General features: G+C 62.5%; 1 protein-coding gene across 1 annotated transcript; it reads right to left on the bottom strand.

Moving 5' to 3' along the window:
• On the bottom strand, positions 1–25,566 carry PFKL (phosphofructokinase, liver type). The gene is made up of 22 exons (XM_084872283.1): positions 25,410–25,566; positions 19,621–19,694; positions 14,418–14,495; positions 13,486–13,675; positions 12,574–12,739; positions 11,900–11,944; positions 11,539–11,647; positions 11,203–11,298; positions 10,324–10,416; positions 8,430–8,555; positions 7,455–7,519; positions 6,783–6,846; positions 5,144–5,290; positions 4,723–4,793; positions 4,111–4,198; positions 3,421–3,573; positions 2,523–2,687; positions 2,096–2,157; positions 1,790–1,901; positions 1,040–1,139; positions 818–923; positions 1–544 (listed from the first exon to the last, which is right to left on the bottom strand). The coding sequence occupies exons 1-22, from the start codon at positions 25,492–25,494 to the stop codon at positions 397–399; spliced, it is 2,343 nt and encodes a 780-aa protein (XP_084728409.1). The 5' UTR covers positions 25,495–25,566; the 3' UTR covers positions 1–396.
• Positions 25,567–25,942: the final 376 nt, after the last annotated feature.

The raw sequence follows: 25,942 nt of genomic DNA, 5'->3' as shown, positions 1-25,942 counted from the left end.
TCCTCTGTTGGTGATTTTATTTCTACAAAAGACGGGAGGCCCTGCTCAGCCAGTGTCCAGTGCACAGGAAAAGGGTCCCAGCAAGGCCTGCGGGGACAGACGCCCCTTGGCACAAAGATGGCGCTGGACCCGAAGGGCCGGTGCGGGTGAAGGGCCACCCTGAGGAGAGACTCGGGACCATGCAGGGGTCCGAGGAGGAAGGACAGTGCTGTCCAAGCTCGGACGGCCCATGTCCCCCTGGAATGTGTGCACCCCGGGTCCTCTGTCCTGGAGGCTGGGGCCAGGATCCCCCAGGGCAAGGCTGAGAGGCCACAGCCTGCCCACGGCCTGCCTGCCCGCAGGCTCCGGGGCAGCAGCCTGGCGGGGAGGGCCGGGCACCGGGCGGGCGGGGCGGCCTCAGAAGCCCTTGTCGATGCTCAGGGTGCGGCGGGTGACGTGCTCCAGCTCCCCGGACACGTAGTCGGCCATGCTGATGCGGTAGTGTGCCAGCATCTTCAGCATCAGCCGCAGGTTCAGCCACCACTGCTCCCGGGGCATGCGGTGCCTGGGGCCGGGCGGGACCGGGTCAGGGCGTCTCCTTGGCCAGAGCCCGACCTGGGACCGCACCCCCTCCTCCGAACCCTGGACCCTGCCCAGCCCCTAACAGGAGTGGCCCATGGCAGTGGTGGCCCTCCGGGGCCCGCACCCAGGATGGACTCAGCACCAGGGACAGAGTGGGCCGCCTGTGCACTGGGGCCTGGCAGTCTGGCTGGCCCCTGACCCACTGGCCCGGGGAAGTCGGGGCCCCGAGGTCCACCCTCACTTCAGAGGCACTCACTCGAAGTCCGTGTCCTTCTTGAGCTCGGTGACAGGGCTGAAGGCCACCGCCTTCTTCTTCAGGCCGATCACGCAGGCCGAGTCGGGGGCGTTGGCGAACACCCGCCCTGCGGACACAGGCATGTGCTGCAGCCACACACACACACACACACACACACACACACACACACACACACCCCGGGCCTGGCCGAGGCTGGGCCAGCCGAGCCGCCGCCCCACGTACCGTTGCGGTAGACGGACCGGAGCTTCTCCGACATCCAGAGCATGGCCTTCACGCCCAGCTTGGTCCCGTAGTTCCGGTCGAATGGGGTGGGAGCCCCGCCCTGCAGACACAGCGGGTGAGACCACGTCCAGCAGGGACCAGACCCAGCCGAGGCAGGCCTAGTCCCCACAGGTCCCCAAACCTGGCCCCGCTGTGACCTCAGGTGACCTCTCCAGGCAGTTTCTGACACACGACACCCTCTGCCTGCAGCACCCCTGCTCCCTCTTCAGCCTCAAATCGGGCCTAAAAGCCACTCCGAGAGGGCAAGGCAGTGGGCTAACTAGTCACCAGATGGGATGACGCTGTGGGACTAGGCAGGTCCCCATGAACAAGGAACTCCCAGAGGAGAGCAGCCACGGGGTGCACACAGCCCTCGCACAGGGCTGGGAAACCCCACAGCTCCAGCTCCTTGCAGGGCCGCTGGGAGGCTGATGCAGGGTGGGGACATGGCGGTGGAGGTGACCACAGGGGCCCAGGCCCTGGCCCCTCCTAGCTAGTGGGGAGGCCTCCGCCGACAGGAGCCTGGCCTCCCCACCTCAGTGATGGGATGGGAGCCCTTTGCCCGGGGGACTGAGGACGAAGCAGCCCACGACCGGCACGCAGCACCCCACAGAGATGTTCAGAGAGGAGGGCCTCCTCCTGCCGGGTCCCGGCCCCTCGCCCGGCACAGAGGGAGGCGGGGGGGAAGGGGCTGCGCCCCCCACGCCATACCTGCTGCAGGTGGCCCAGAACGTTAGTCCTGCAGTCGAAGATGCCCTTCCCCTCGGAGGAGTAGAGGTTATACAGAAACTCCGTGGTGTAGTAATCATGGCATTTCTCGTTCCTGGGAAGAGGAGGAGGAGGGGGCCTGAGTGAAATGGGGGCCGGCTCAGGGCCAGGCCCCGGGCCTCTGACCCCACCCACTCCCCTCCAAGGCCACCTCCACCTTGTTGACCCCACAGCCAGGGCCTGGAAGCACCTGCCAAGGCTGGGGCGGACCCTCCCCCCGCCGGGGCCCAGGCCCACCCGCAGCCTCACCGCAGCACCAGGCCCCTCTGGATCTCCGTCTTCATCTTCTCCGTCATGTGCTCCACGTTGGCCTGCAGGAGGAAGTGACACGTGAGCCGGGGCCCGGCAGCAGCCAGCACTGCCCCCACTGCAGCCAGAAGGCAGGCTGTCCCGGCAGGAATATTCCAGACTGACTAAAAGCTGGAGCCAGCGTGGCCCAGGGGTGATGAGGGAGGAGCACTGGGGTGGCAGAGGGTGCTGAGAGGTATGGGTTGGGCCATGAGGCCACGAAGCCACAACGTGGACACAGAAAGGGGTGCAGGGCCACGGGCCAGCCCCCCGCACAGGCAGGGAGCTCCCAGCCTGCTGAGCCGTGGCTCCTTGTCCGGGCCCAGCCCCTGCCCCAGGAGGGGACCCGCTCAGCCCCGCGCACGGAGGAGGCTGAGGCTCAGCTCACCTTTAAGTCGTGGATGTTGAAAGGGTCCTCGAAGATGTAGGCGGCGTCGGCCCCCACGGCGATGCCGGTCACGGTGGCCAGGTAGCCGCAGTAGCCGCCCATGGTCTCCACGATGAACACCCGGCGCTTGGTCCCCGAGGCCGACTGCTTGATCCGGTCACAGCTCTGGGGGGCGCCGGGGGTGGTCAGGGTCCTCCCCGGGGAGCACCAGGGACCCGCACTGCTGCGGGGACCAGATCTCCCCCCAAAGCTGACTGAGGGTCACACGAGGCAGGGACAGTCCCACCCCCCAGTGCCCAGGGCTCTGCGGCCCTCACCACAAGCTCTCCACGGCCTCAGCTGGGGCGGGTCTGCCCCCGGGGACGACAGGGGTACTGCTGGCACCTCCCAGGTGCAGGCCAGGGCATCGCTAAGAGGTCTCCCCTGACCTGAGAGCGGGGTCACTGCTGCCAGGGTAGGTCGCTGTGAACAAGGGACTGGGGGACACGTGCCTGTGGGTGCCAATGGTCATGTGACATCATAACCCTAACTCAGAACAGCTCAGCGTGTGGAAGGGAATTATAACTAGGCATAGAGAATGGAGCAAAAGGCCGAAACTGGTTTGGCTCAGTGAATAGAGCGTCGGCCTGCAGACTGAAGAGTCCCAGGTTCGATTCCAGTCAAGGGCATGTACCTTGGTTGTGGGCACATCCCCAGTAGGAGGTGTGCAGGAGGCAGCTGATTGATGATTCTCTCCCATCAATGTTTCTAACTCTCTCTCCCTCTCCCTTCCTCTCTGTAAAAAATCAATAAAATAAATTAAAAAAAAAAAAGAGAGAGAGAGAGAGAGAGAAAGAATGGAGCAGAAGGACACAGAATACACAGGCTCCCGGGGTCTGGACCAGGAGGCCCCGCCCACCTCCATGGCGGCGTTGACGGCGGTGTCGGAGCCCAGGCTGAAGTCGGTGCCCGGCACGTTGTTGCTGATGGTGGCTGGGATGACGCACATGACGATGCAGAGCTCCTCGTAGCTGCCGCGGGCCTCCACCAGCTGCAGCACCCCCTCGTAGGCCTGTGGAGGGCGGGGGCTCAGGACCGGAGAGGCTGGATGGGGCAGGGGGACGGGCCCACCCAGGAGCTCCGCAGCCCCCTGGGCCAGGGAAAGCGGGGGCCAGGGAGGACAAGGAGGCCTGCAGGGGCTGTCCTGACCCCGGTCCGCTCCCTACAGTCTGCAGGGGGCTCGGGCTCCTCCGGGGAAGAGCAAGGACGCTGGCCAGTCACCAGGGCTGCCAGCACCCGTGTCACACGGCAGTGTCCACTGCTCCTGCCCAGAGTGCCCCACTCCCGCCTCAGGGGCCAGACTGCAAACTGCTCCGTTCTTCAGCCAGAGCTGCCCCGCTGGTCCTCCTCCCCCTGCTCCTGCTGCTCCCCCCCCCCCCCCACTCCCCCTTCCAGCGCCTGGGCTGCCAGCTTTCATCTGGACTTTGAAGCCTCAAGAGAAGGCAAAAACCAAACCCCCTTTCCTGGGACCCTGCCAAGACCTCCCTGCACGTGGGTTCCCGGAAGGGCCGCCTCAGCACCCCAGACGGCACCCCTGCGGTGGCCTCACCTCGAAGCCTCCGATGACCAGCAGGGCGTGGATGTTGTACTTGCGAATGTTTTCCACGATTTTCTCCATGTAGCTCTTGGGCAGCGTCCTGCAGTGGCAGACAGTGAGACAAACACTCGGTGTCTGCCAGACCGCCAGGCCGGAAGCAAGCACACACACTGCACTGACCTGCACCTGACCTGCCTCTGACCTGCCTCTGACCTGCACCTGACCTGTGTCTGACCTGCACCTGACCTGCCTCTGACTTGTACCTGACCTGCCTCTGACCTGCACATGACCTGCCTCTGACCTGGTTACAGGGGGAAGCAGAGGCTCAGTGCCTGAGGCATATGGGGCAGGGGGCCTGCTAGTGCCCCTGCCAGGCACTTGTCAGGTGATGGAGGAGCCCCTCACCCCATGGCCTAAGTGAGCTCTTAGCAGACATGGGGCCGCCCAGACATGAGCCCTCAGCCAGGCAGGGGGCTCTATAGCATGCCCTGGCAGGTCACCAGCCACAAGGGGGACCTAGCCAAGAGCCCAGGTGGGTTTTCCCGTACAGCCCCCCATTCTCCCCGCTGAGCTTACACCCTGGATCTCCCAGATGCCCATGGCGGCCAGTTGCCAGCCACTCACCTCTTGGTGCCCAGCATGGAGCCTCCACGCCCCAGCCAACCAGCCACGTCGTGCCAGCCCACCTCTTGCACCTGCGGGAGGGAGGCACAGCTTCAAGGGGACAGGCCAGAGGTGCTAGCGGATTCCACCTCAGGAGACAGACCTGTGCTCAGGGACAGCGTGCCCACAGGGGAACAGAGCGGGGTCCCGGGAGCCTGGGCCAGGCATCTAGCGTGGCCCCGTTCCCCCTCCCCGGGGAGCTCGCCCCTCAGGGACACCTCATCAGGTGACACCTCATCCTCTGATCTGTCTTCTCGGGGGCCTGAACTGGCCGTTCCCTGCGTTTCGGCATCCGGGCCCCTGGTTTGTTTGTAAGCATGCTGGGAGGGAGGGGAGGGGAGTAACCAGCCAGTGACCAGGCCGCCCACCACCGGGCACCTACCTGACCCTTGGCCAGGCCTTCAAAGCCGTCGTGCACCACGTACACGGTGTGGCCCTGGCAGATGCCAGAACGCACCGCGGAGCGCACCGCCGCGTTCATGCCGGCCGCCGGGGCCCCCACGTTCAGGATGGCCAGGGAGAACTGGGTCTTCGGAGAAGGGACAGAGACAGGAGCATGAGCATAGGCCGGGAGAGACGGCCAAGCACACATAAGTCACCGAGAGGCAGCCGTCCCCCCAGGAGTGACAGTATCTGTCCTCAGGGCGCCACGAGCTCCCGATGAAGGGCAAACAGGCTGCGGTGCAGGCCGCGCTCAGAGCCTGTAGGCCCGGCCACAGGCATTAGCAGGATGTGGTTGCTCCGGGCTAGGGCCCTGCGGTGGCAGCAGGGCGGGTCAGGCCAGAGTCCACTCCTGCCCGAAGCCTCAGCTATCACCCCACACTCAGGGGTCAGCATCCAGCACCTCCAAGTTCATGGTGAGTGGTACAGAAGCAGAGAGAGGCCACACTAAGCACAAAGGAGCAGGTGACACTACTCGGGCTAATCTAACCTGATGTAGCCAAAACAGTATCACCTCAACCTGGAATCCATGTAAGAAATTACTAACAGGCCCTAGCCGGTTTGGCTCAGTGGATAGAGCGCCGGCCTGCGAACTGAAAGGTCCCAGGTTCGATTCCGGTCAAGGGCACATGCCCAGGTTATGGCATTGTTCCCCAGTGGGGGGTTTGCAGGAGGCAGCCGATCCATGATTGTCTCTCATCAGGGATGTTTGTATCTCTCCCTCTCCCTTCCTCTCTGAAATCAATAAAAATATATTTAAAAACAAAAACACATAAACGTGTTATAAAAAAAGAAAGAAATGACTAACAGGCTATTTCACATCCATCTCCCACACTGTCCTTAGAACCTGGCCTCATGCCGAGTGCTCTGTGGCCACATGTGGCCAGGGCTTCGCCAGGCAGTGGCTCCAGTGGCCCTGGTAGCGTCCCGTTGCCCCAGAGGTGGGCGCACCCCAGCCAGTTCCGGGAGGGGACGTGCAGCCCACTCTGCCTGGAGAGATGGACTGGGAAAGGAGAGGCGGAGAGGGCGAGGAGCACCCCAGGCTGGACACACTCTGCAGGAGTGCCCTCAAACTGGTGACATTAGTGACAACGGCCACAGGCATTTACCAACCCCACAGCCTCTGCCGAGAGGCAGCGGCCACTCCCTGTCGGCCCCCGCATGGCCGAGGCTCCCAGGGCAGCAGATCCAGGACCTCACCCTCCAACACTGTGTTAAGGGGACCCTGTCCTTGCCCCGCAGGACTTCCGAAACAAGCCCTGCTGTCACCCTCACCCCAGGTCCGTAGTTGTCCTGAAGGGCTCATGAATGTCGTATCCCTTTTCTTCTGAGCGAAGTCTACGGGCCTGACTTAATTTCTTGCATCTGTCTGGTAAGCGACCGGCCACCATAACCCGCAGGCCCAGATTCTGGCTGGCTGACATCTGCTGGTCCCGCAGAGGCCGAGCCTGACCCTCCCAGCTCACAGTTCAGCCCCCGCACAGGAGGGAGGGGCCCAGCCCAGCGGAGCCAGCTCAGAGCTCTCCGCTCCCCATGGGCAGACCCTCACCCCGCAGGCTCTGCCGCTCACACCGCCTCACCTTCTCTTTGGAGACCTTCTGGTGTGCAAGCAGCTTGTAAATGTTCCAGTTGTTCTCAAAGCTCCTGGAACGAAAGCGGGCCATGCACCGTGAAGCCCACAGCCACAGCCCACTCCCAGCCCACAGCCACAGCCACAGCCCTCAGCCACAGCCCTCAGCCCACAGCTCAGTCCCAGCCCACAGCCACAGCCACAGCCCCTCCCAGTCCACAGCCAGAGCCCACAGCCCCTCCTACCCCACAGCCACAGCCCACTCCCAGCCCACAGCCACAGCCACAGCCACAGCCCTCAGCCCCTCCCAGCCCACAGCCCACTCCCAGCCCATAGCCCCTCCTACCCCACAGCCACAGCCACAGCCGACAGCCACAGCCCCTCCCAGCCCACAGCCACAGCCCAGTCCCAGCTCACAGCCACAGCCACAGCCACAGCCCTCAGCCCACAACCCAGTCCCAGCCCACAGCCACAGCCACAGCCACAGCCAGATCACACAACTAAGCATGAGGAGCTGGACATGGTGCACCCCACCTCCTCTCTCTTGTTCCCCCAAACCTGGACCAGATGCCATCCCCGGACGGTGCAAGACCCCATAAAACACGCAGTCCCTCTCAGCTAAGCCAGGACTCACACCCACCCCGCCCGGAGTCTGCATGGGGCGAGCATGCGCAGCCCTCACCTGCCACGGAGCTGGATGGCCTCGTCAAACCTCTTCTCATCCATGGCCTTCTGCACCTCCTTGGTCTTAAAGAGGAAAAGCACAGACTGAAGGAGGAGCCTGGAGCATACACAGCAGCCACCTGACTCAGTGGCCCTGTCCCAGAGTGTCATCCTGTCCCAGCAGCGGCCACTGCCAAGGCCAGCCATCAGGAAAGCTGGCCGAGGCCAAGCGGGCCCTCCCTGGCCTGGCCAACGATCCTCCCTGGCCACCCTCGCTCCTCTTCAGCCCCTGGGGCCCCACCGGGGACTGGGGAATGGAGGCTGAGGCCCATCTGGCCCCCAGGCCCACAGCCAACGCCCAGCCTGCCCAGCAGGTGGAAATCATGGCAGGAGGTTCTTTCAAGAGAAGCATCTGGGAAGCCCAGTCTCCCACTCGTGTGCCCTCTCATCCCACCCTCCCCTGGCTGCAGGGCCCCCCAAACCTGTGGAGCCAGGGCGAGATCCCCATATCCAGCCCCTCAGCCTCTATTCTGCCCTCCCACTCTTCCAGTGGCCCCCACTCCAGCCCCATCGGATGTCCCCACACCGTCTGCCAGAATTTACCCAGTGGCTCCGGCCACCCGCTCCTCCTCCCTCCCATCTTCGCCCCAAATGCCTACCCCCAACCACCCAGTTTGCAAGGTCGGTCCATGGCCACTGGCTCCGGGAAGCTAAGTGACCCCATAAAACACACAACAGCTTGGCTCCCCTCTCTCAGAGCTTGTCCCACGCAGGGGACACGCTCACTCCCCTCCCCAGGACTGCAGGCTTCAGCCACCCTGAGGCCCGCAGGGGGCGGGGGGGGCAGCACACCCAGGGGGCCGGGACATGTGACACAGGAGGAGGCGAGGCCGGGAAGGGGCTGTGCCGGCAGCCTGCGGGAGCCGAGAGGTCTGGAAGGACAGGTAGCTCTGGGGGACGGGGGAGCCAGGGAGACCGCAGACCGTGTACTCACCACTTGCACGCACTCCATGAGGGGCAGCCGCACAGACTGGTTCCCGGACAGGCTGACCACGCAGGCCGGGGTGTCCGGTGTGCCCTCCAGCAGCGCCATCACCGCCTCCATGCCCATCTTGCTGCTCTGAGGGGGAGGAGCGGGGCTCAAGCAGGCGCAGTCCATACTCAGAGTGCACACACACACACACGCGCACACACACGCACACACACACGGACACAGGCACGTGCCCGCACACATGCACACTCATGTACACACAGACTCGCCTGGCCCTTCTCCGCTCTGAGGGCCACACTGAGCCAGCCCCCACACCAGGCACAAACCCTCTATTTTCAGAACCCCCCAACACACATTGGCCAAAGCTTCTAGAACAAAGGGCGACAGAAACAGTGACCTCGTATGACCACTGTTCACAACAGCCCATCCAGACACCACTTGGCGGGGTCTCAGGGAGCCCTGTTAGGAGGGTGTTGCCCGGCCCCTCAAGGCTGCGGTGACGCTACCCACCCATGGCGCTCAGCCTGGTGGGAAGGGCGAAGACTGGAGCCAGGTTTCCTGGGCTCTTTCTCCTGTGACGAGGTTTCTAATGCCTTTACATCAGGGCTGCCCTGCGTGCGTGTAAATGATGAACATGGGCTGGTGGGCTGGCCAGCTAAACCACTGAGGGGCTGTCCTCTGTGGGGACAAATCAGAAATGCGGGTCCTGGCACAGCCAACAGGGACGGACAGACAGGTGTGCAAGAAAGCAAGGCTGCCGAAACCGGTTTGGCTCAGTGGATAGAGTGTCGGCTCCGTGAGAGACGGCCGGCTGGTCCCTGCCTCCTGCTGCTCCCACAGACGGCATCCGGGTTTCTGCACGTCTCGGGAGTAAGTTTTAGGAACAGCCACGGCAGAAAGTTCCTGTCCCGCTCTGTACCACGCTGCAGCCCGTTAGGGAAGACTGGGGTTCCCTGAGCTCGGGCGTCTCCCCTACAACTCGGCACAGTGTGCGTGCAGGTGTCACCTGCAGAACTGGGCTCGGCGACCAGCGAGAACACTGTCGCTCTGGCTGCAAGAACCAACTGTCCTCCGTCTCCTCATGTCTCCCACAGGCTCCCACGACACGGCAGCCAGTCTGCTCTCCTGCAGGCCAGGGAGGCCCAAACCCAGCCCTCCATCTCTGCTGCCAGGCTTGGTGGAGGGTCAGGGCCTGGCCCTTACATCCCAAACCCCTCAGGAGACTGTCCTGAGCGTCCCCAAGGCCTCACATAGAGGTGCCTGGCCAGGTGGGCCAGGCCGTCCGAAGCCAGTGTCCCCACTGCTCGTGGGGGACTGAGGAGGCCATGGCTGCTCAGGGCAGGACAGCAGCCTCAGCCCTCCGAGGAGCAGAGCAGACGATCCGGCCTCAAGCCAGGACAGGGGCCAGCCGCACATACAGGCACGTTATGGGGGTGCCCAACCACCCATGGGGCGGCCCCTGGCCAGGCCCCGTCTCCATTGTCTACAAGGAGATTCCCACTTTGCAGAGGACATGAGGGACCCAGCAGGAATCAGAATGACAATGGCACCCTCAGGCCAGAATCCAGGCCCCCCTCCTCCCCAGTGCCCCAGTGCCCCTGGGATAGGAACTATGCTATGGGCTGGACTCGGAATCACCAGACTCGGACCCCAGGAGGACCCTGCGCAGGCCTGGCCCCCGTGCACCCCGCCCTCCTCTCCCAGGGACCTGCCACAGCCGTTCCCAGGGGGCAGGGTACCCCCCTCACAGAGAAACGGAGGGGCCACGGCTCCGTATCACCCATGAGCACCCGCACAGCGAGGAGATGCTCGGGCACACCACACATGCCACTCCGCACCCCCCCCCACACACACACACACACACACACACACTGGGACCAGAGCAGAGCCCACCTACCAGGATGCGGTCGAACGCCGAGGGGGTCCCTCCCCTCTGCACGTGGCCCAGCACGGTCACACGCGTGTCAAAGCCCAGCCTCTGGACCACCAGCTATTCGTTGAGAGAGAAGAAGAAGAGGGTCCTTGGGTTGGCTGCCCACCTCCACTCCCTCACCACCCCACAGGCCCCAAACCCTGGTCCCTGTCCCTCTCCACCAGGCCTCAGGGATTCAGGCATGTCAGGGTCCCCACAGAGCCGGCCCAGCGTTCATGCCCACAGATGGGTTTCTGTGTACGCGGGAGGATGGGTACGTGTGTTTCTCTGTGTGGGTGTGTTTCTGGGTACACAAGTGTGTGTTTCCCTGTACACGTTTCCACGTGAGTGTGTGGAGGTATTTCCATACACAGGGTGTATGTCTGCGTATGTGTTTCCGTGTGAGTGTCTGCTGTATTTCCGTGTGTGTGTGTGTGTGTGTTTATGTTACCCGTGTGAGTGTGTGGACAAAGAGTCCCGGGCGGGCCTGCAGGGAATGTGTCTGGATGGAGACGGCTGCTGGAGGGTGACGGCCAGGCCCAGGCAAGGGACCTGGCCTTCATTTCAGCCTCAGGAGCGGAGTCAGTGAAAAGCAGCCAGGGGGCGGGGGCCCCCAACAGGTGTGGGGGAACCTTGGCCTCTGGGCCAGGCTTCTCAGGAAGCCCAGGCACCCCCAACACACACACACACACACACACACACACACACACACACACACACAGCTGCTGTCACTGAGGAAGCCCTTCAGGGGGGAAGGAGCCCAGCAGACGCTTGGGGGCAGGAGATAAAGGGAGCCCGACCCGCCGAGCCCCACCCCATCCCACCCACACGATCCAGGCGGCCGTGGGGCCCTCCTGCACTCACGTCCTTCACGTAGCGGGAGGTGATGGCCTTCCCGTGGCGGTCGATGGCGCCCTCGGCGATGATGATGATGTTCAGCCGGGACCCTCGGCTTCGGGTCTGGGTCAGAGACACCGGGAGCTCAGCACCCCCAGACACCGGTCCCGACACCCACCCTGCCAGGGTCCACACCACAGGGACCACACCCCCGTGAGGAGGGGCTGACAGGGACCCTGTGGCCCTCCTGGAGACGGGGAGAGGCAGGTGGGGGGGGTCCTTGCCACAGGCTTGGGAATTGGGGGGCAGCAAGGGAAGAAGGGGGAGGCACATGGTACAGGTGAGCACGCCCCTCCCACTCACTTGGCCGAGCCTCTCGCACATGCAGTTCTCCCAGCCGTCCTCGGGGGGCGCCTCGGGGATGAACAGCCAGTCGGCCCCAGAGGCCAGGGCGGACACCAGGGCCAGGTACCTAGAGGAACGGAGGGGCCACCCGCTCAGGGCTGGACCCAGCACCCCGAACCCCAGACCCGAGTCACCTGAGCCTCCCTCCTTTGTCCTCCCTGCATCCAGCCCCAGAGACCCCCACCCGGCCCCCCAACCCCCAGCCAGCACACACCCAGTGTTAGATGAGCACCTGCCCCGGGCCAGGGGCCATGGAGGCGCCACCCCCTGGCTCCTGCTCCCCGTCGCCCACACCCCCAGCTGGCCAGGGCCCCCTTACCCGCAATGCCGCCCCATCACCTCCAGCACAAATGTCCTCTGGTGGCTGTGGGCACAGAGCAGAGCGAAAGGTCAGTGTGGAGCCTCTGCGGGTTGAGCCGCATGGCGGCCTCACAGGCCAGCAGGACCAGTTTCCCGCAAGCCCCAGGGGCCAAGCCTCGCTCCAGCAGCCCCGTCCCCTCAGGGATGCCCGGCGACACCCGACACCAGAGCAGCCAGACAGACCACTCTTTTTTTTATATATATATATTTTATTGATTTTTTACAGAGAGGAAGAGAGAGAGTTAGAAACATCCATGAGAGAGAAACATCGATCAGCTGCCTCCTGCACACCCCCTACTGGGAATGTGCCCGCAGCCAAACTACATGCCCTTGACCGGAATCGAACCTGGGACACTTCAGTCCACAGGCCAAAGCTCTATCCATTGAGCCAAACCGGTTTTGGCCTCACGCTGGTTTTCACTGACCTCTGCTCTGAGGGCTGAAGGCCATTTCCCTTGCCCGGCATAGCTGTCACTGGCCAGCAGCCGTCGGATGACCCCCCTGTGGGATGTGCCAATTCCCGGGGCCCCTGCTGACCCTGCAGAGGGCAGCCTCGCCCCTCTCAGGAGGAAGGATCCCAGCTTGCCTGCCTCGCTTGCCCGCCTGGGCCTGTGGGGGCTGGGCCTCGCTCACCTCTGGGCGGTGGTGGTGATGGCGTCGATGACCTCCATGATGCGGTGCAGGGCCGAGTCGGTGCCGATGGTCATGTCGGTGCCACAGAAGTCGTTGTCGATGGAGCCCACCAGCCCAACGATGTTCAGGTGGGAGTAGGTCTGAGCCGTGCTCTCTGAGATCCTGCCTGGGGAGGAGCAGCGGGGGCAGCTGAGGCCCACGGGCCAAGGTGGGAGGCAAGAAACCCCACCTCTCACCCCCCTCCCCGTCCACCAGGCAGTGTGGCCCAGGAAGGTGCCCAGGCTCAGCTCCCCCTACCCAGGTCCTGCAGTTGGACTCCCAAGAGGGAAGGGGCCACTGAACCCCTAATGCCGAGTGTAGACTCATTGCCCCGAGCAGGAGACCTCCAGGGCAGCCTCAGGGTGACCGCACCCCGTTTCCCGGCTCCACACGAGAGGCACAGACTGAACCCCAAAAGGTCTTTCCGACTGGCAACCTTCAACTGTGTGCCTTGGGTGTTCTCAAGTGTTAACTCTAACCCTTCTGCCAACTATGACAATGTCCGTAACCCATGTCCGGAATCCATGACAGACAAGACCGGTCCGTACAGCAAGGGGTGAGTCAGCATGGGACTGCTGTCCACCCTGCCTGGGGGGTCCCTGATGCTGGGTTCCAGGGGCTCCGGCTCAAACACTGACTCACTACCAGCCAAACCCAGCCGACAGCTCCTGCAGCTGCCCAGGGTCATCTGACCTTGGGCTGGGCCAGGCCCACTCCTCCGGCCAGCAGCCAGGCAGTGTGTGTTCCCCCCCCCGCCCCGCCCCCCTCGTCCTGCCTATCCCACTGCCCACCAGCAGCGAGGCAGGTGCTGCGGCCTCCGAGCCGCCCCCTCCCGCCCACTCCCCTCCCAGCCAGCTCTGGCCGCGGACCCACCTTCCTTCACCAGCTCCTCCAGCAGGCTGCCCCACTCGCTGCGGAAGATGTTGGCACCCGTGAGGCTGCCATCCCCGCCGATGACGCACAAGTTGGTGATGCCGCGATGGACCAGGTTGTAAGCTGCTGCCAGGCGGCCCTCCCGCGTGGTAAAGGCCTTGCAGCGGGCACTGCCGATGATGGTGCCACCCTGTGCAAAGGAGACGGGAGCCTTGGCCAACAAGGCAGCAGAAGGGACTGGTACTGGAGGGTGTGGGTGGACCCTACAGAACTGAGAGGGTGAAGTCCAGGGCCTCCTCCAGAAGCCTGGGCAGGGGTCCCCCTCCCCGGGCCTTCCTCCTGGAATATTCCAGGAGGAGAATATCCACTTGTCTGTCTTGGAAAGTTCAAAAAAGGTAACCAAGGGAGCAGGCCCCTCTGCCCACTGCGCCCACTGATCCATTTGTGGCTCATGAGAATGACTGGCTGTTGTCGCCTGCTGGCCTGGGTAAACAGGTGACCAGTGCCTGCACCCGCCCCAGCTCTGTGGGAGGATGAGGGTCTCCCCACAGGGATATAATTCAAAAACCACCACTCCTAGGAGTCCTGGTCCAGCTAGGTGCCCGAACCTACCCTCAGGCAGCTGGCGGGAAACCTGAGCCTGGGTCCCTGGGCAGGTCAGAAGTTACACAGATGCCGCGCCGGGCCCTGTCCAGTGTCTGCTCCTCCCTGCACCCTGAGCTGGAGCGCGGAGTGAACGCTTGCAGTGGAGGCGTCCCAGGGCCATTGTCACTCCACAACCCACGGCAGCCGGAAGGCTGGGTGAGCCTGGAGCCAGCCCCCGTGGGACGGGTACACTTCTGTGCACAGTCTGTGTGCGTCTGTGCATCTGTCTGCCTGTGTCTGTGTGCGCAAACATGTGCTCACGGTGGAGAGGGCTCCCCAGGCCTTACCAGCTGGATGATGTTGGAGACGCTGAGCCAGTTGGCTGGCTTGATGTTCTCGCCTCCTTCCACGAGGCCCTCGTAGCCCTGAAACCGAGGAGCACAGGCATGAGACAGGCTCCCACAGCAGCCGGACAGCACCCTGTCCACGAGCAGGAGGCTGGGAACCCGGCCAGCACCCCATCCAGCAGGAAGCAGGCTCCTGGGTCCTGGCCACCGAGGCCCCGGGGCCTTGGACAAGGAAGCCGGGGGTGGCCAACCGTCCAGGGGAGAGGCCAGGGCACCAGGCGGGCCTCCTGGAGCCTCTGTGAGGCTGAGAAGCTACTTGTTACGGAGTGTGACTCACAGGGCACTGTGCCCCCGTCACAGGTGGCCCACCTGGCAAGGGTTCGCGAGCCACACCCAGGGGCAGTGCCCCGCAGCACTCTGCCCTTCCAGGGGGAGGAACCAGGAGGAACCAGCTGTCCTGCCTCCTAAGGGCATCGCTTAGACGTAGAAGTGACAGCAGTGTCTGCTCTGTGTGTCTGGCTTTCCCTCCACCTGGAGTCTCCGAGGCCCCACCTCGCTGTGCACAGCCGTGTCTGTTTGCTCTGCACCCCAGACCACTGTGTGCGCCCCAGCCATGGTCCATCCACCAGTGACGGACACGGGGAAGGTCTCCAGCTTAAGGCTGTTAGAAATACGGCTGCTAAGGATGCACATATTTCTTGCGAGAGGGCTCCAGAGAGCTGGGTGCCTGAGCAGCTAGCAGGGGCTCACGTGGCGCCCGCTGGGCTGTGCTGACCTCCTCACCCACCAGCCACGCAGCCGGGCTTCTGGGTGCTCCAGGCCACAGTGCCAGCCATGCTAGTCTTCATCCGGGGTCTGCAGTGGGTCCCTGCAGTTGGTTGTGTGTTAAATTTCCCCAGCGACCACTTACTGTTTTGTGTTTTTTTTTTAAATATATGTTTTTATTGAGTTTTAGAGAAAGAGGGAGAGAGAAATAGAAACACTGATGAAAGAGAAACATCAATTGGCTGCCTCCTGCATGCCCCCTACTGGGGATCAAGCCTGCAATCCAGGCATGTGCCCTGATGGGGAATTGAACCAGTGACCTCTTGGTGCATGAGTCAAGGGCCAGAGCTCAGCCACTGAGCCACACCGGCCAGGCCACTTGCTGCTTTTCTATGACATAAGCCACTAATCGTCTGGACCATGTCTCTGAGAAGAGCTTGGTCAGGTGTCCTGTCGGTTTTCTCTGTCACATGACTACTCCTTCCTTATCAGTGGGAGTTCTTCACAGTCTGGATAGAGGACAGGTGCATTTTACAAACGGTGAAAAGACAGGGCACTACCCTGCTGAGATGAGCAGGGCTGCCTCCTCCAGGCAGTCCTCCAGCCCCTCCAGTGAAGTAGTAGATAAGTCACTGCCCCTGCTTGGGGCTAGAGCCCAGCTTGGCTCTGGGCATCTACCTCCCTTCTGCCTCCTCCCTCTAGGCCGTCCCACCTTTGTTCTGTCACCTAGGCCTATAGGGTCCTGGGCAGCGAGGCCCTGCAGGCAGCAAATGCTCCCGCCCCTGGGGGTGGAGGTGGGGCACTACCCAGGAAAGAGTGCAGGGAAGTCCCCAGAGGAAATGTTTCTTCAACTCAGGCCATAACAGGTCCCCTCACCAGCCCCACAGCCTGCCGGAGTTGGCAATGCAGGTGCCCATCCTTCCAGGAACCAAAATTAGGAGAAGGTTCTCGGGGCCACAGGAGGAGTGAGACCCCCAGGCTGGGGACCACCACGCTACCTTCCCTGGCTTAGGCCAGGCTATGCCCTTCTCTTCCTTCCTCCGCTCCCCCACCCTCTGGTCAGGGATTTGGCCACAAGGATATGAGCCAGCCCTGCCACCACCAGCCCAGCACAGAAAAACAGGAAAATGACCTGAAAAGCCACAGCAGGCACTGCCTGGGGCAAAGCAGCGACAAACAGGCAGGTCTCAGTCTGCAAAGCCCAGGGTCAGGCACAGAGCAGAGCACAGCGCCAGCCTGGCCCCTGGCCACGGCGCACCAGCTCGAATCCAAGTCCCTCACACACAGCTCTGCTGGAGCCGAGGCAGCAGCACTCGTGGTGCCCGGGCCTCGGAATCAGACTGGGAGCGGGACCTGTGCCACCAGCTTTCCTGGCTCTGCATCTGGCAGACGGCAGATCGTGGGCTTTTCAGTCTCCAAACCACGCGCCTGCGCTAAGACGGCGTGAACGATAGGCACTGAGCCGACGTCTTCGTATGGTTAGCCTGGGCTACGCTCAGCAGGGCAGCCTCAGAGCAGCTGGACTTCTCCTAGGCCAGCTGGCTCCCCCAAAAACATCCATTCTAAGGGACCTGGGAGAAGGTGTTAGGCTTCTTTTGGGGTAGCCCCTGTAAGTTCCAGAATGCCACTTCTGCTGAATTCAGAAGGCAGAGGACAGAGATGACAGCTTCCGGTCCAGATGGCGGCAAAGGCAAATGCGGTCCTCGTCTCCTCCCACAACCACATCGAAATTACAACCAAACGACAGAACCACCATCACTCGGAACTGCCCGAAACCTAGCTGAACAGAAGTCCTACAATTAAGGATATAGAGAAAAAAGCCACGTCAAGACTGGTAGGAGGGATGGAGACACTGAACGCTGGTCCCACACCCAGATGTGGAGGCAAAAAAAAAATCAGGAGGGTGCCCTGGCTGGCTTGCTCAGTGGTTAGAGCTGCAGCTCAAAAGGATACCAGTACATATGGGTGTTGTGGGGGGCTGAATTGTCCATCCAGGGCTGGACAAAGGCAGCTTTCTCCCGGACAGAAGGGCTGGCAGAGGCCATCGTTCCTTTGCTGAGCCCCCTGACCACAGAGCTGGCAGACGGGCAGCATATCCGAGTCTCCATCGACCTGGCGAACGTTGTTCACCCCACCCTGGTGATCCCCTATGACCCCACCCCACCCAACTTTCGGGCCCTCTGAAGCCATTTCCACTGACTTTTCCATACAAACAGCCTGTCTTGGCTCATGCTTCAGATTTTCCTAGAAATCTCTCAAACAAGCAGCGTTTGGCCTAAGCATACACCTCTCACTTTAAGTGGCCCCAGGCTAGGCACTAGTGGCAGTCAGCCTTGGTGCACAGCTGGCCGCTCCCAAGCACCTCCAAGCCTAGCACAGGTAGCAGCCATCTGCAGATTGTGTTGTAACACATGCTGGGGGTTCCCAAGCAGCACCCAGGCAGTGGCTGACCTTGGCCTGACCTCCCAGGTGGCCCTGAGCTAGTGCACCCAGTGGACAGCTTCACACCACATCAAAGCACCAGCCAACCACCGCCACAAGGGCAGGCTCAGCAGACAATCACATTGTGATAACTATGCAGAGTTCAGATGGGTGGCTTGATCAGGGTGGTCATTTCATAAGTTACATAAATGTCTAATCCCTCCTGCTCTACACCTGAAACTAATATAATATTGTATGTCAATTGTAATTGAAAATTTTTTTTAAATATGTTTACAAAAAAGTCTCACAGACACAACCCTCCTCTTCTAGCCTTGGAACCTTCTAAAAAGTCTCCCTCATCCAGCTGGCGCGGCTCAGTGACTGAACAGCGACCTATGAACCAGGAGGTCATGATTTGATTCCAGTCAGGGCACATGCCCAAGTTGTGGGCTCCATCCCCAGGGTGGGACGTGCAGGAGGCAGCTGATCAATGATTCTCTCTCACCACTGATGTTTCTATCTTTCTATCCCTCTTCCTTCCTCTCTGAAATCAATGAAACTATTTTAAAAATAAAAATAAAAATGTCTCTGCACACCTCTGCCCACTTCGTGTCACCTCTCCCTCCCCCGCCCCCAGGGCAGGCGCCCAGGCCGCCCAGGGCTGGCCGCAGGCCAAGGGCAGTGCTGGCAGCTCTCCTCTGTCAACTTTGAGCCCACGGGCCCAGGCCGGGCTCCCGGGTGAATAAGAGCCATTCCCATTCACAGAGCCCTTCTCGCTGTCAGCTGTGAAAAGTGCTTTAACTCACAGCACTCCATCAGCTTTGTGCCCCCATCCCCACAAAGAGTGAATCTGTACCCTCACTTAACAGGGGAAGAAACTGAGGGTCAAGGAGGTGAAGGAACACACCTGTCCCATGTGGGCAACCTCAGGCAGGGCTTGGACCCACTGTCCTGTTCGGGAGGCCACAATCCGAGGCCACTCCCAAGCGTCTCCCCACCCCCATCCTCCAGAAGACTCTAGACCAGTGGTTCTCAGCCTTTCTAATGTCGTGGCCCTTTAATACAGCTCCTCACGTTGTGGTGACCCCCAACCATAAGATTATGTTTGTTGCTACTTCGTAACTGTAATTTTGCTACTGTTAATGAATCGTAATGTAACTACTAGCTGTGTTTTCCGATGGTCTTAGGCTCTACAGCAGCGGTTCACAACCTGTGGGTCACGACAGACAACCTGGGGCTTTGCAGGGTCCCAGCCCCCCAGTCCTGGGCTGAGGGCGGAGCCCTGCAGGAGGCAGGGGCCTACATATTACTGTTCATTCATTCATTCATGCAGCAGGAGCTGGGTGTGGCCCGGCCCAGCCTGGGGCCAGGGGAAGGGGCAGGGACAGCCCACAGGGGGAAGAGGGAGGCATTGGGAGAGAGGCTGGGGTTCGCTTCTGGTTGCCTAAAGGGTGAAAACAAAACAACACAGCGCCTCCAGAAAACCACAAGGCAATGGGGGAATTCCTCCGTGTGTCTGTGACCAGGTCAGCCCCAAACGTGACACAGGGATTGGGGGTTGGGGGCATGAGACAAAGGGGGCACCAATTTGGTGTGAACAAAAGAGAATACTCTGCCACTTGTCCAAGGGGGCTGTTTGCCTTTGTTACCTGGGTGATCCACACAGCGTTGTGTGTAAGGGATGTGGGGGGCTGGAGGAAGGAAGGGGACCAGACGACGGGTGGGGGCTGAATCCCTAGCCTCACAGGAGGAGGACAGCAGCTTTATGACCCCCTATCTCCCAGGGACATGGCCCACCTCACAAGCACCCAGATTGGGGAGAAGGCTCCTCACCCCACCCCAGAGCAGGGGCCCGGCTCCCTCCCATTCTGCCTCCTCCTCACCCTCGCCTCCCGCTGGGCCCGAGCCTCGAGTTGAACAATGACCGCTGTGAGACAGGGAGGTGTCTTCCCCTCCCCCGACTCCCCGCTGAGCACGGAGCCCCCCAGTGTGGGGCCCGGACCCCGCCCGGCCTTACCTCGTAGATGAGAAACACCTTGGCTCCCACATAGATGCCCATTCGCGTCACGGCCCTGACGGCGGCATTCATACCTGGGAGGGAGGGGGGGGGACATGGTCAGTGCACGGATGTCCGGACCCTGGACCACCCTCTTCAGGAGGTGCCGAGCCAGGAGGGGGAGGTCCAGACCCAGGTCACCAGGTGAACCCAGTCATTTTAGCTTTGGAGGATTCGGAGATAAACCAGGACACTCCCCATCAGGCCTCATGCAGCCCGAGTGCGGGCACCAGGTGTGCGCAAACATCCATCATTTCCGGCTTCATCGAGCCCCTGCTGCCCCCACAGCCTCCACTATGACATGACCCTGGGGGCAGCTCAGGAGCACTCTGAGCATCAGCCCCTGCCCCAGGCCCCCGAGGGCGGGCTCTGTGAAACAGGAAGAGGGCAGCGACCCGAGGGCATGGGGTGTTGGGGGTCGGCAGCCTCAGGCAGTGTGGCTGAGCAGGCTGGCACTCCAGCCCTCCTGCCCGCACACACACTCGGGGGGCTGCCAGGCTGGGGGGGCCACCCCTCTTCCGTGTCCCCGTAGCCTCGCCCTTGTGCCTAGCATTTCCCTGCAGATCAGGTCCCTGGAAAGAGGGACATTCGTGGTGCCGGAGGAGGCAACACATGGGGATGTTCCAAGCTCAGAGAAGCCTCAGCCCCTTCCCTCACAGCCGGTCCTGAGACCCCACGAGGGCAGAGGTGTCACCTGCGGTCCCTCCACAAGGTGCAGCCGGGACGAAGCCCTCATGGGAGGCCCCTCGAGAGGCTCAGCACCAGGAGTGGCCCTACGTGAGGGCCCCCTTCCCTGTTTTGAGGGCACTTTGGGGCCTCGCCCAGAGGACTGGCCTCCAGGTGGCCAGACTGCCAGGAATGTAGCTGCCACAGGCCTGGAGCACGCCAGGTCAGGTACCCGGGTCATTGACCCCAGTGTGGGCATCCTGAGTGGGCCCAGCCCCCACACTGACCAAAACCTTCTTTACCAAGAGTCCACGCAGCAAAAACACCGGTGGCTCCGAAAAAAAGAGGCAGACGGGGACCCTATGTCTTCAGAGAGAAAGAAAGAAGGACGGCAACAACCCTGGCCGGATGGCTCAGCGGATAGGGTGTTCGTCCACAGACTGAAGGGTCTTGGGTTCAATTCCTGGTCAAGGGCAGGTGCCTGGGTGGCAGGTTCCATCCCCTGCCCCGTCAGGCCACACTGGAGGCAACCAATCCATGTGTCCCTCTCACATAGATGTTTCTCTCCCCCCACACTCCCCCTCTTTCTTCCACTCTCTAAAAACCAGTGGGAAAACTATTCTCAGGGGAGGATTAACAACAACAACAAAGAATGGTCACCACCCAGGGTCCCGTCCTCTGACTCTGCGTCCAGGGCCAGATCACAGGAGACCGGTGCTTGGTCTCCCCAAGGACCTCCCTGCTCCGTCCCCTGCCTTTGTCCCTGGCACCGAGCCAGAGCGCCCGGACTCATCCTGTGGTCAGACCCTAAGCTTTCAAACGCCTTTTCCCTGAGGCCTATGCAAATGTCTGTGTGGCCAGGCACCCCAGTCACCCCTGCCTTTCAGTCCCTGAAGTCCCTGGTGGTGCCCATCTGCTTGGGCATCCAGCAGGGGCACCATAGCTGCCAGGGTCCCGACACCATGTGTGGTCCACACGGTGACTCCAACGTGAGGACTCCCGACCTTCACCCTGTCACGCCCATCTCCCTGGTCTCCAGGTCTCCAGCCCGGGAGGCAGGGCCCGGGGGAGCGAGCAGGAATGAGACAGCGTGAGGGGGCCTCCCAGCCCCTCAGGAGGACCCGGTGGCAGGCAGGGCCCCTGCAGGTGCAGGACCCCGGGCTCCTACAACAGCAGACAGGCATGGGCACCATCCGTCTACAGATGAGAAGCTGGGGTCTCTGGGGGAGGGTGGGGACCTGCCGGAGCCCCAGCAGATGGGGGCACCAACCCCTCCTGGGGCACAGCGAGCCGCCCTGTGCCCACCCACAGCCCCACATCCAGTGCCCAGGATTCCCCTCGTCTGGGGCACCCAGACACCAGGGCAGGCAGAGCACAGAGACCACACTCGCAGCTTCCACACTGGGGTGAAGTCAGAGAACCCCTATTCTAAAGAAATTGTGAATGTCTCATGTGCCCCAAATGCATGGAACTAGGATAGCGGAGGCTGAAGTTGGGGGCAGGAGCCCAGAGAGCACCCCAGACAGCTGGGGTGCCCCAGGAACCTGGATCAGTTACAGCTGAGGTCAGGAGAGTCCGAGGGCTGCAGGCTCCCCTGGCCCCTGCCTTCTCCAGTGGGGTGGGGGGCTCAGAGGAAGATGAGACAGCAGTAAAGCTTCCCGCCCTCACCCCCAACCTCCACCCCAGGGGGCCCTGACCGGGCAGCAAGTGGTTCAATCTAGACTATCTGCCTCTCCCAGCCGCCTCGCTGGTGAGGCCACTGTGCACTGCAGCAGGCTCAAGGTCCAAGCCCCACCTCTGGCTGGCAGGAGGGAGCCACAGCTGGGACAGGTGCGGACAGCGGGTGGGGGTGGGAGTCAGTGGCCAGGGACTCAGTCCCACCGTCCAACCCAGATGCCTCTCCAGTCACGCACCCAACTTGGCCAGCCTGGGGCCAACGCCATCTCACTGGCCAGCCTGGTAGCCACAAGGGAGCCCTGTGTTAGGGAAACATTGTCAGCCCTCAGAGGGGAGAACCAGACAATGTTGAGTGAAAACTCTCAGACGGTTAGCCCGGAACCGGATGCCATGGAAACGGCAGCCGAGGGCATGGATTATCCGGTACACCTCACTGTGCGTAGCCTTCTTAAAAGGCATTTAAATGATCCTTTCGTCTGCTTTTTGTCCTCAAAATAAACCCCGGGCCAGGGAGAAGAGTGGGCAGGGGAGTGGCTGGGTGTACCGGTGAAGGGGCAAGCGACCCATGCCCCTCAGAGAGGGCCAAGGAGGCCCATCCCATGACTTCCGGTTGGAGGAAGTCCACAATGCAACCCGAGTGACTTTGTCCCAGTAGCTCCCTGCGATCATGAGACGCCGCCGGGCTCAGCAGGGCACTGCATATAGCAAGGTGACAGGTGGCATGCAGACACAGAGCCTGACTGGGACATACGCGATGGGAGGGGACTCAGGGAGCGAAATCCTCACCCGCAGGTACAGGACCTCGATGTCCTCCTGATCACCGGAAAGAGGCAGGTCCTGGCTGCCCTTTGGGGACTGGGAGGGGGTGCCCCACAGGGCGTGACCGAGGGGTGGAGGAGTGGACAAGCCGGGCTATTTGACAAGTCTCTAGTTCCTCCTGCACAAAGTCCTCTGACATCTCTGAACAACGGCTGTCCCTCCACTGACACTTCCTGTGGTCAAAAGGAGGGCGAGGCCCCCGAGCGGGCAGAGGACGCCACTTCCAGGCTGACTGGAAGGGACCTGCCAGGTGGCCTGGCTTGCCTCCTCCTCCTCCCTGTTTACAAAAGGGGAAACTGAGGCCCAAGGGAAGTGCTTGGGTCGGGCCACAGGGCTGGTCAACGTCGCCTCAACCAGGACCCAGGTCTGGCCCTTCGCTCCGTGAGGCTGGCTGGTCTGCACACATTTGCAGACTGTAGCACCTGGGAGGTAAGCTGTCACCCACCCCAGCTGTCAGCCCAGCACCCACGAGGGAGGCCACACAAAGGACAAAGGAGGACACACAGGGGCCAGGAAGGCAGACACCCTCCTCCCGGGACTGCAGAGCCCTAAGCTGGGGGCGTCTGTGCACCTCCTCCGTGCAGCTCCAACCGGAAACCATGGCTACCACGCTGCCAGCGGAGAGAGCACACGGGAGCCGAGTGGGCTGCCGGGGCTTGGGGGAGAGGTGACACTTGCAGAGAGAGGCCTGAGGTCAGCCAGCAGGTGCATGGACGGCCACCCCCCAGCCGTGTCCAGGAAGTGCTGCCTGTCCTGTGGGAGGCACCAGGGCCACCACTAAGGCTTCACACCCTGATCTAAACGCCTGTCATTTATGCTTCCAACCCCCTTAGGTGCTGTTGTCTCCACTGTGCAGACAGGAGCCCAGGGTGGGGACCGCTCTGCCTGCAAGAGCCACGGGGGTTGGGGGCCTCCGGGCCTGTCTGGCGAGGTGGGTCCAGCCCTCTCAGGGTGTGTCCTTTCTGGGAGTCTAATCTCCCAGGATGATGCTTCCCCAAGGCCACCCTCCAAGCCGGCTCACCCCAAAGCCGCTCACCCCAAAGCCTGCTCACCTCAAAGCCCGCTCACCCCAGCCCAGCTCACTCGCCATGCTCTAGGGAGGAACCAGCAGCAAGTGCTCTGGCCGTGAGGGGCCGTGGACGTGCAGACGGGCACGCTGCCTGCCAGCCAGGCCAGGCCCCGAGGGTTCAACCTGAATCTGCGGGAGGGCCCCTTGCAGGCAGGGCACAGACAGAAGCCGTGCTTTCTGCCTTCCCTGGCTTGTGAACGCCTCTTCTCCCTTTTGAGTGGGGAATGGGGAGTCGGTGGGGGGATGCGGGGAGGGGGGGAGGGGGCTGAGGAAGGAATGGAGGTGTGTGTCTGCCCTCGAATCTGGAAGGAGACAGGTCAAGCCCAACTGTGCAGCTGGAGGGTGCTGGCTCTGTGCCTTTCCGTCCTGCTCCTGATCTACTTAAGGCTTTCCCGAAGCTCAGGCTGTATTCCTGGCTGTGGTGGCTCAGCGGATTGAGCATCGTCCCATGGACCAGAAGGTCCCAGGTACGATTCCCTGCCAGTGCACATGCCTGGGTTGCAAGCTTCATCCCCAGTAGGGGGTGTGCCAGAGGCAGCCAATCAATGATTCTCTCTCATCATTGATGTTTCTATCCCTCTCTCTCCCTTCCTCTCTAAAATCAATTATATAATTGATTTTAGAGATGATTATATAATATCAATATATATAATTTTTTTTTTAAGTTCAGGGTGTATCCACATGGCCCAGCACAACAGGTGCCAAACTGGCCATCCCAGGTCAGAGGCGCTGAAAAGACCAGGCTGCCAGGAGGGGAGGGGAGAGATGCTGGGATAGACCCCCCAGGCAGGGCACCCCTTCAGCTCTGCCAGGCCCCAACTGAAGGGCCTTGGCAGGCCACCACCTTGGGCTTCCCCTGTTCAGGGGTGAGAACAAGTCTGAGCTACAGGAAACTCCCTAAGCCCCAGACAGCGCGCCTCCCGAGGTCCCCTCTCCCCACTAGGCCTCACAGCAGCGTGAGGAGCTGTTCTGCGTAGGCATGCCCCCCACCCTGCCAGCCGGGATGGAGGGATGGATGGATGGATGGGGAGTGAGTGGGCGGGGAGGGGGCGGGCGGTAGAGCCGCCCTGGAGGCCTCGGCAGGGGGAATGGAAGTGTCCCCAGGTCGCGCTGCAGGAACCAGGAAGAGCCGGCTCTCCTGGTCTGCGGGGACCGGCGCCGCTCAGCACGGCCTGCAGGAAAGCGCGGGCTCTCCCGACCGGCAGGCAGGGCACAGCGGCCAGCCCGGCGCCGGCCGCGCGGTGTCCCCGGCGGAGTCCCCGGGCCACGCCGGCGCGGACACACCTCCGCGCGCAGGGAGGGGCGGAGCGCGGAGCCGTGGCGCGCGGCACGTACGCGGCCCCCGGGCGCGGGGGGAGGATCGGGGACCGGAGGCCCATCGCGGACCCGGGGAGCCGCGGACCCCGGGTCCCGGGGAGGGTGGCGGTGCCGCGGAGGGACCCGGGGCAGGGGGACGCCCCCGCCCGCCGCCCCGCGCCCGGCGCCGGGTCCCGCTCCCCGCTCCCCGCTCCCCGCCCACCTTGCGCATCGCCGCCGCTGGTCAGCACCCCGATGGCCTTGCCGGCCCCGCACATCCGCAGCTTCTCCAGGTCCACGGTGGCCATGGCGGCGCCCAGACGGATGGCCCGCTCTCCTACGCCCGCCCGCGCCGCCGCTTCTCCCCGGCCCCGCCTCCGCCCGGCCCGGCCCCGCCTCCGCCCGGCCCGGCCCCGCCTCCGCCCGGCCCGGCCCCGCCTCCGCCCGGCCCGGCCCCGCCCCCGCGTGAGGTCACCGCTGCCCACGCCCGCGGAGGGAGCGGCCGGGAAGGGGTCCAGCGCCCCCGCTGGGCATGGGTGCATCGCTGTCCCCTAGATTTGAATCCCCCAACAACACGCGAGCCAGAACCCCACGAGTGGGGATCTGCAACCGTGGAGAGCCGCGGGCAGCCGTTTTAGGTTTCTAAGCCGGTCCCGCCTCACCCAGGTACCCGTTTATTGAAGGTCTATTCCAGTGTTTCCCAAACTTCTCTCATGATGAGAATCACAGAGCACTAGTTAAGTACACAATTTTACC

This window comes from Pipistrellus hanaki (genome assembly GCF_964339955.1).
Source record: "Pipistrellus hanaki genome assembly, chromosome: 2".
NCBI classification, from domain to species: domain Eukaryota; kingdom Metazoa; phylum Chordata; class Mammalia; order Chiroptera; family Vespertilionidae; genus Pipistrellus; species Pipistrellus hanaki.
Note: the sequence above shows the minus strand (reverse complement) of the source record. Positions and strands in the feature narration are given on the sequence as shown.

Excerpts from the sequence above, each read along its gene's own strand:
- PFKL (XM_084872283.1), bottom strand. The coding sequence starts at position 25,494 with ATGGCCACCGTGGACCTGGAGAAGCTGCGGATGTGCGGGGCCGGCAAG. Across the intron at positions 14,496-19,620 it reads AGGTGTTTCTCATCTACGAG|GGCTACGAGGGCCTCGTGGA; the intron begins GTAAGGCCGGGC and ends CCTCGGTTTCAG. Across the intron at positions 3,574-4,110 it reads TGGTCATCGGAGGCTTCGAG|GCCTACGAGGGGGTGCTGCA; the intron begins GTGAGGCCACCG and ends CGCCCTCCACAG.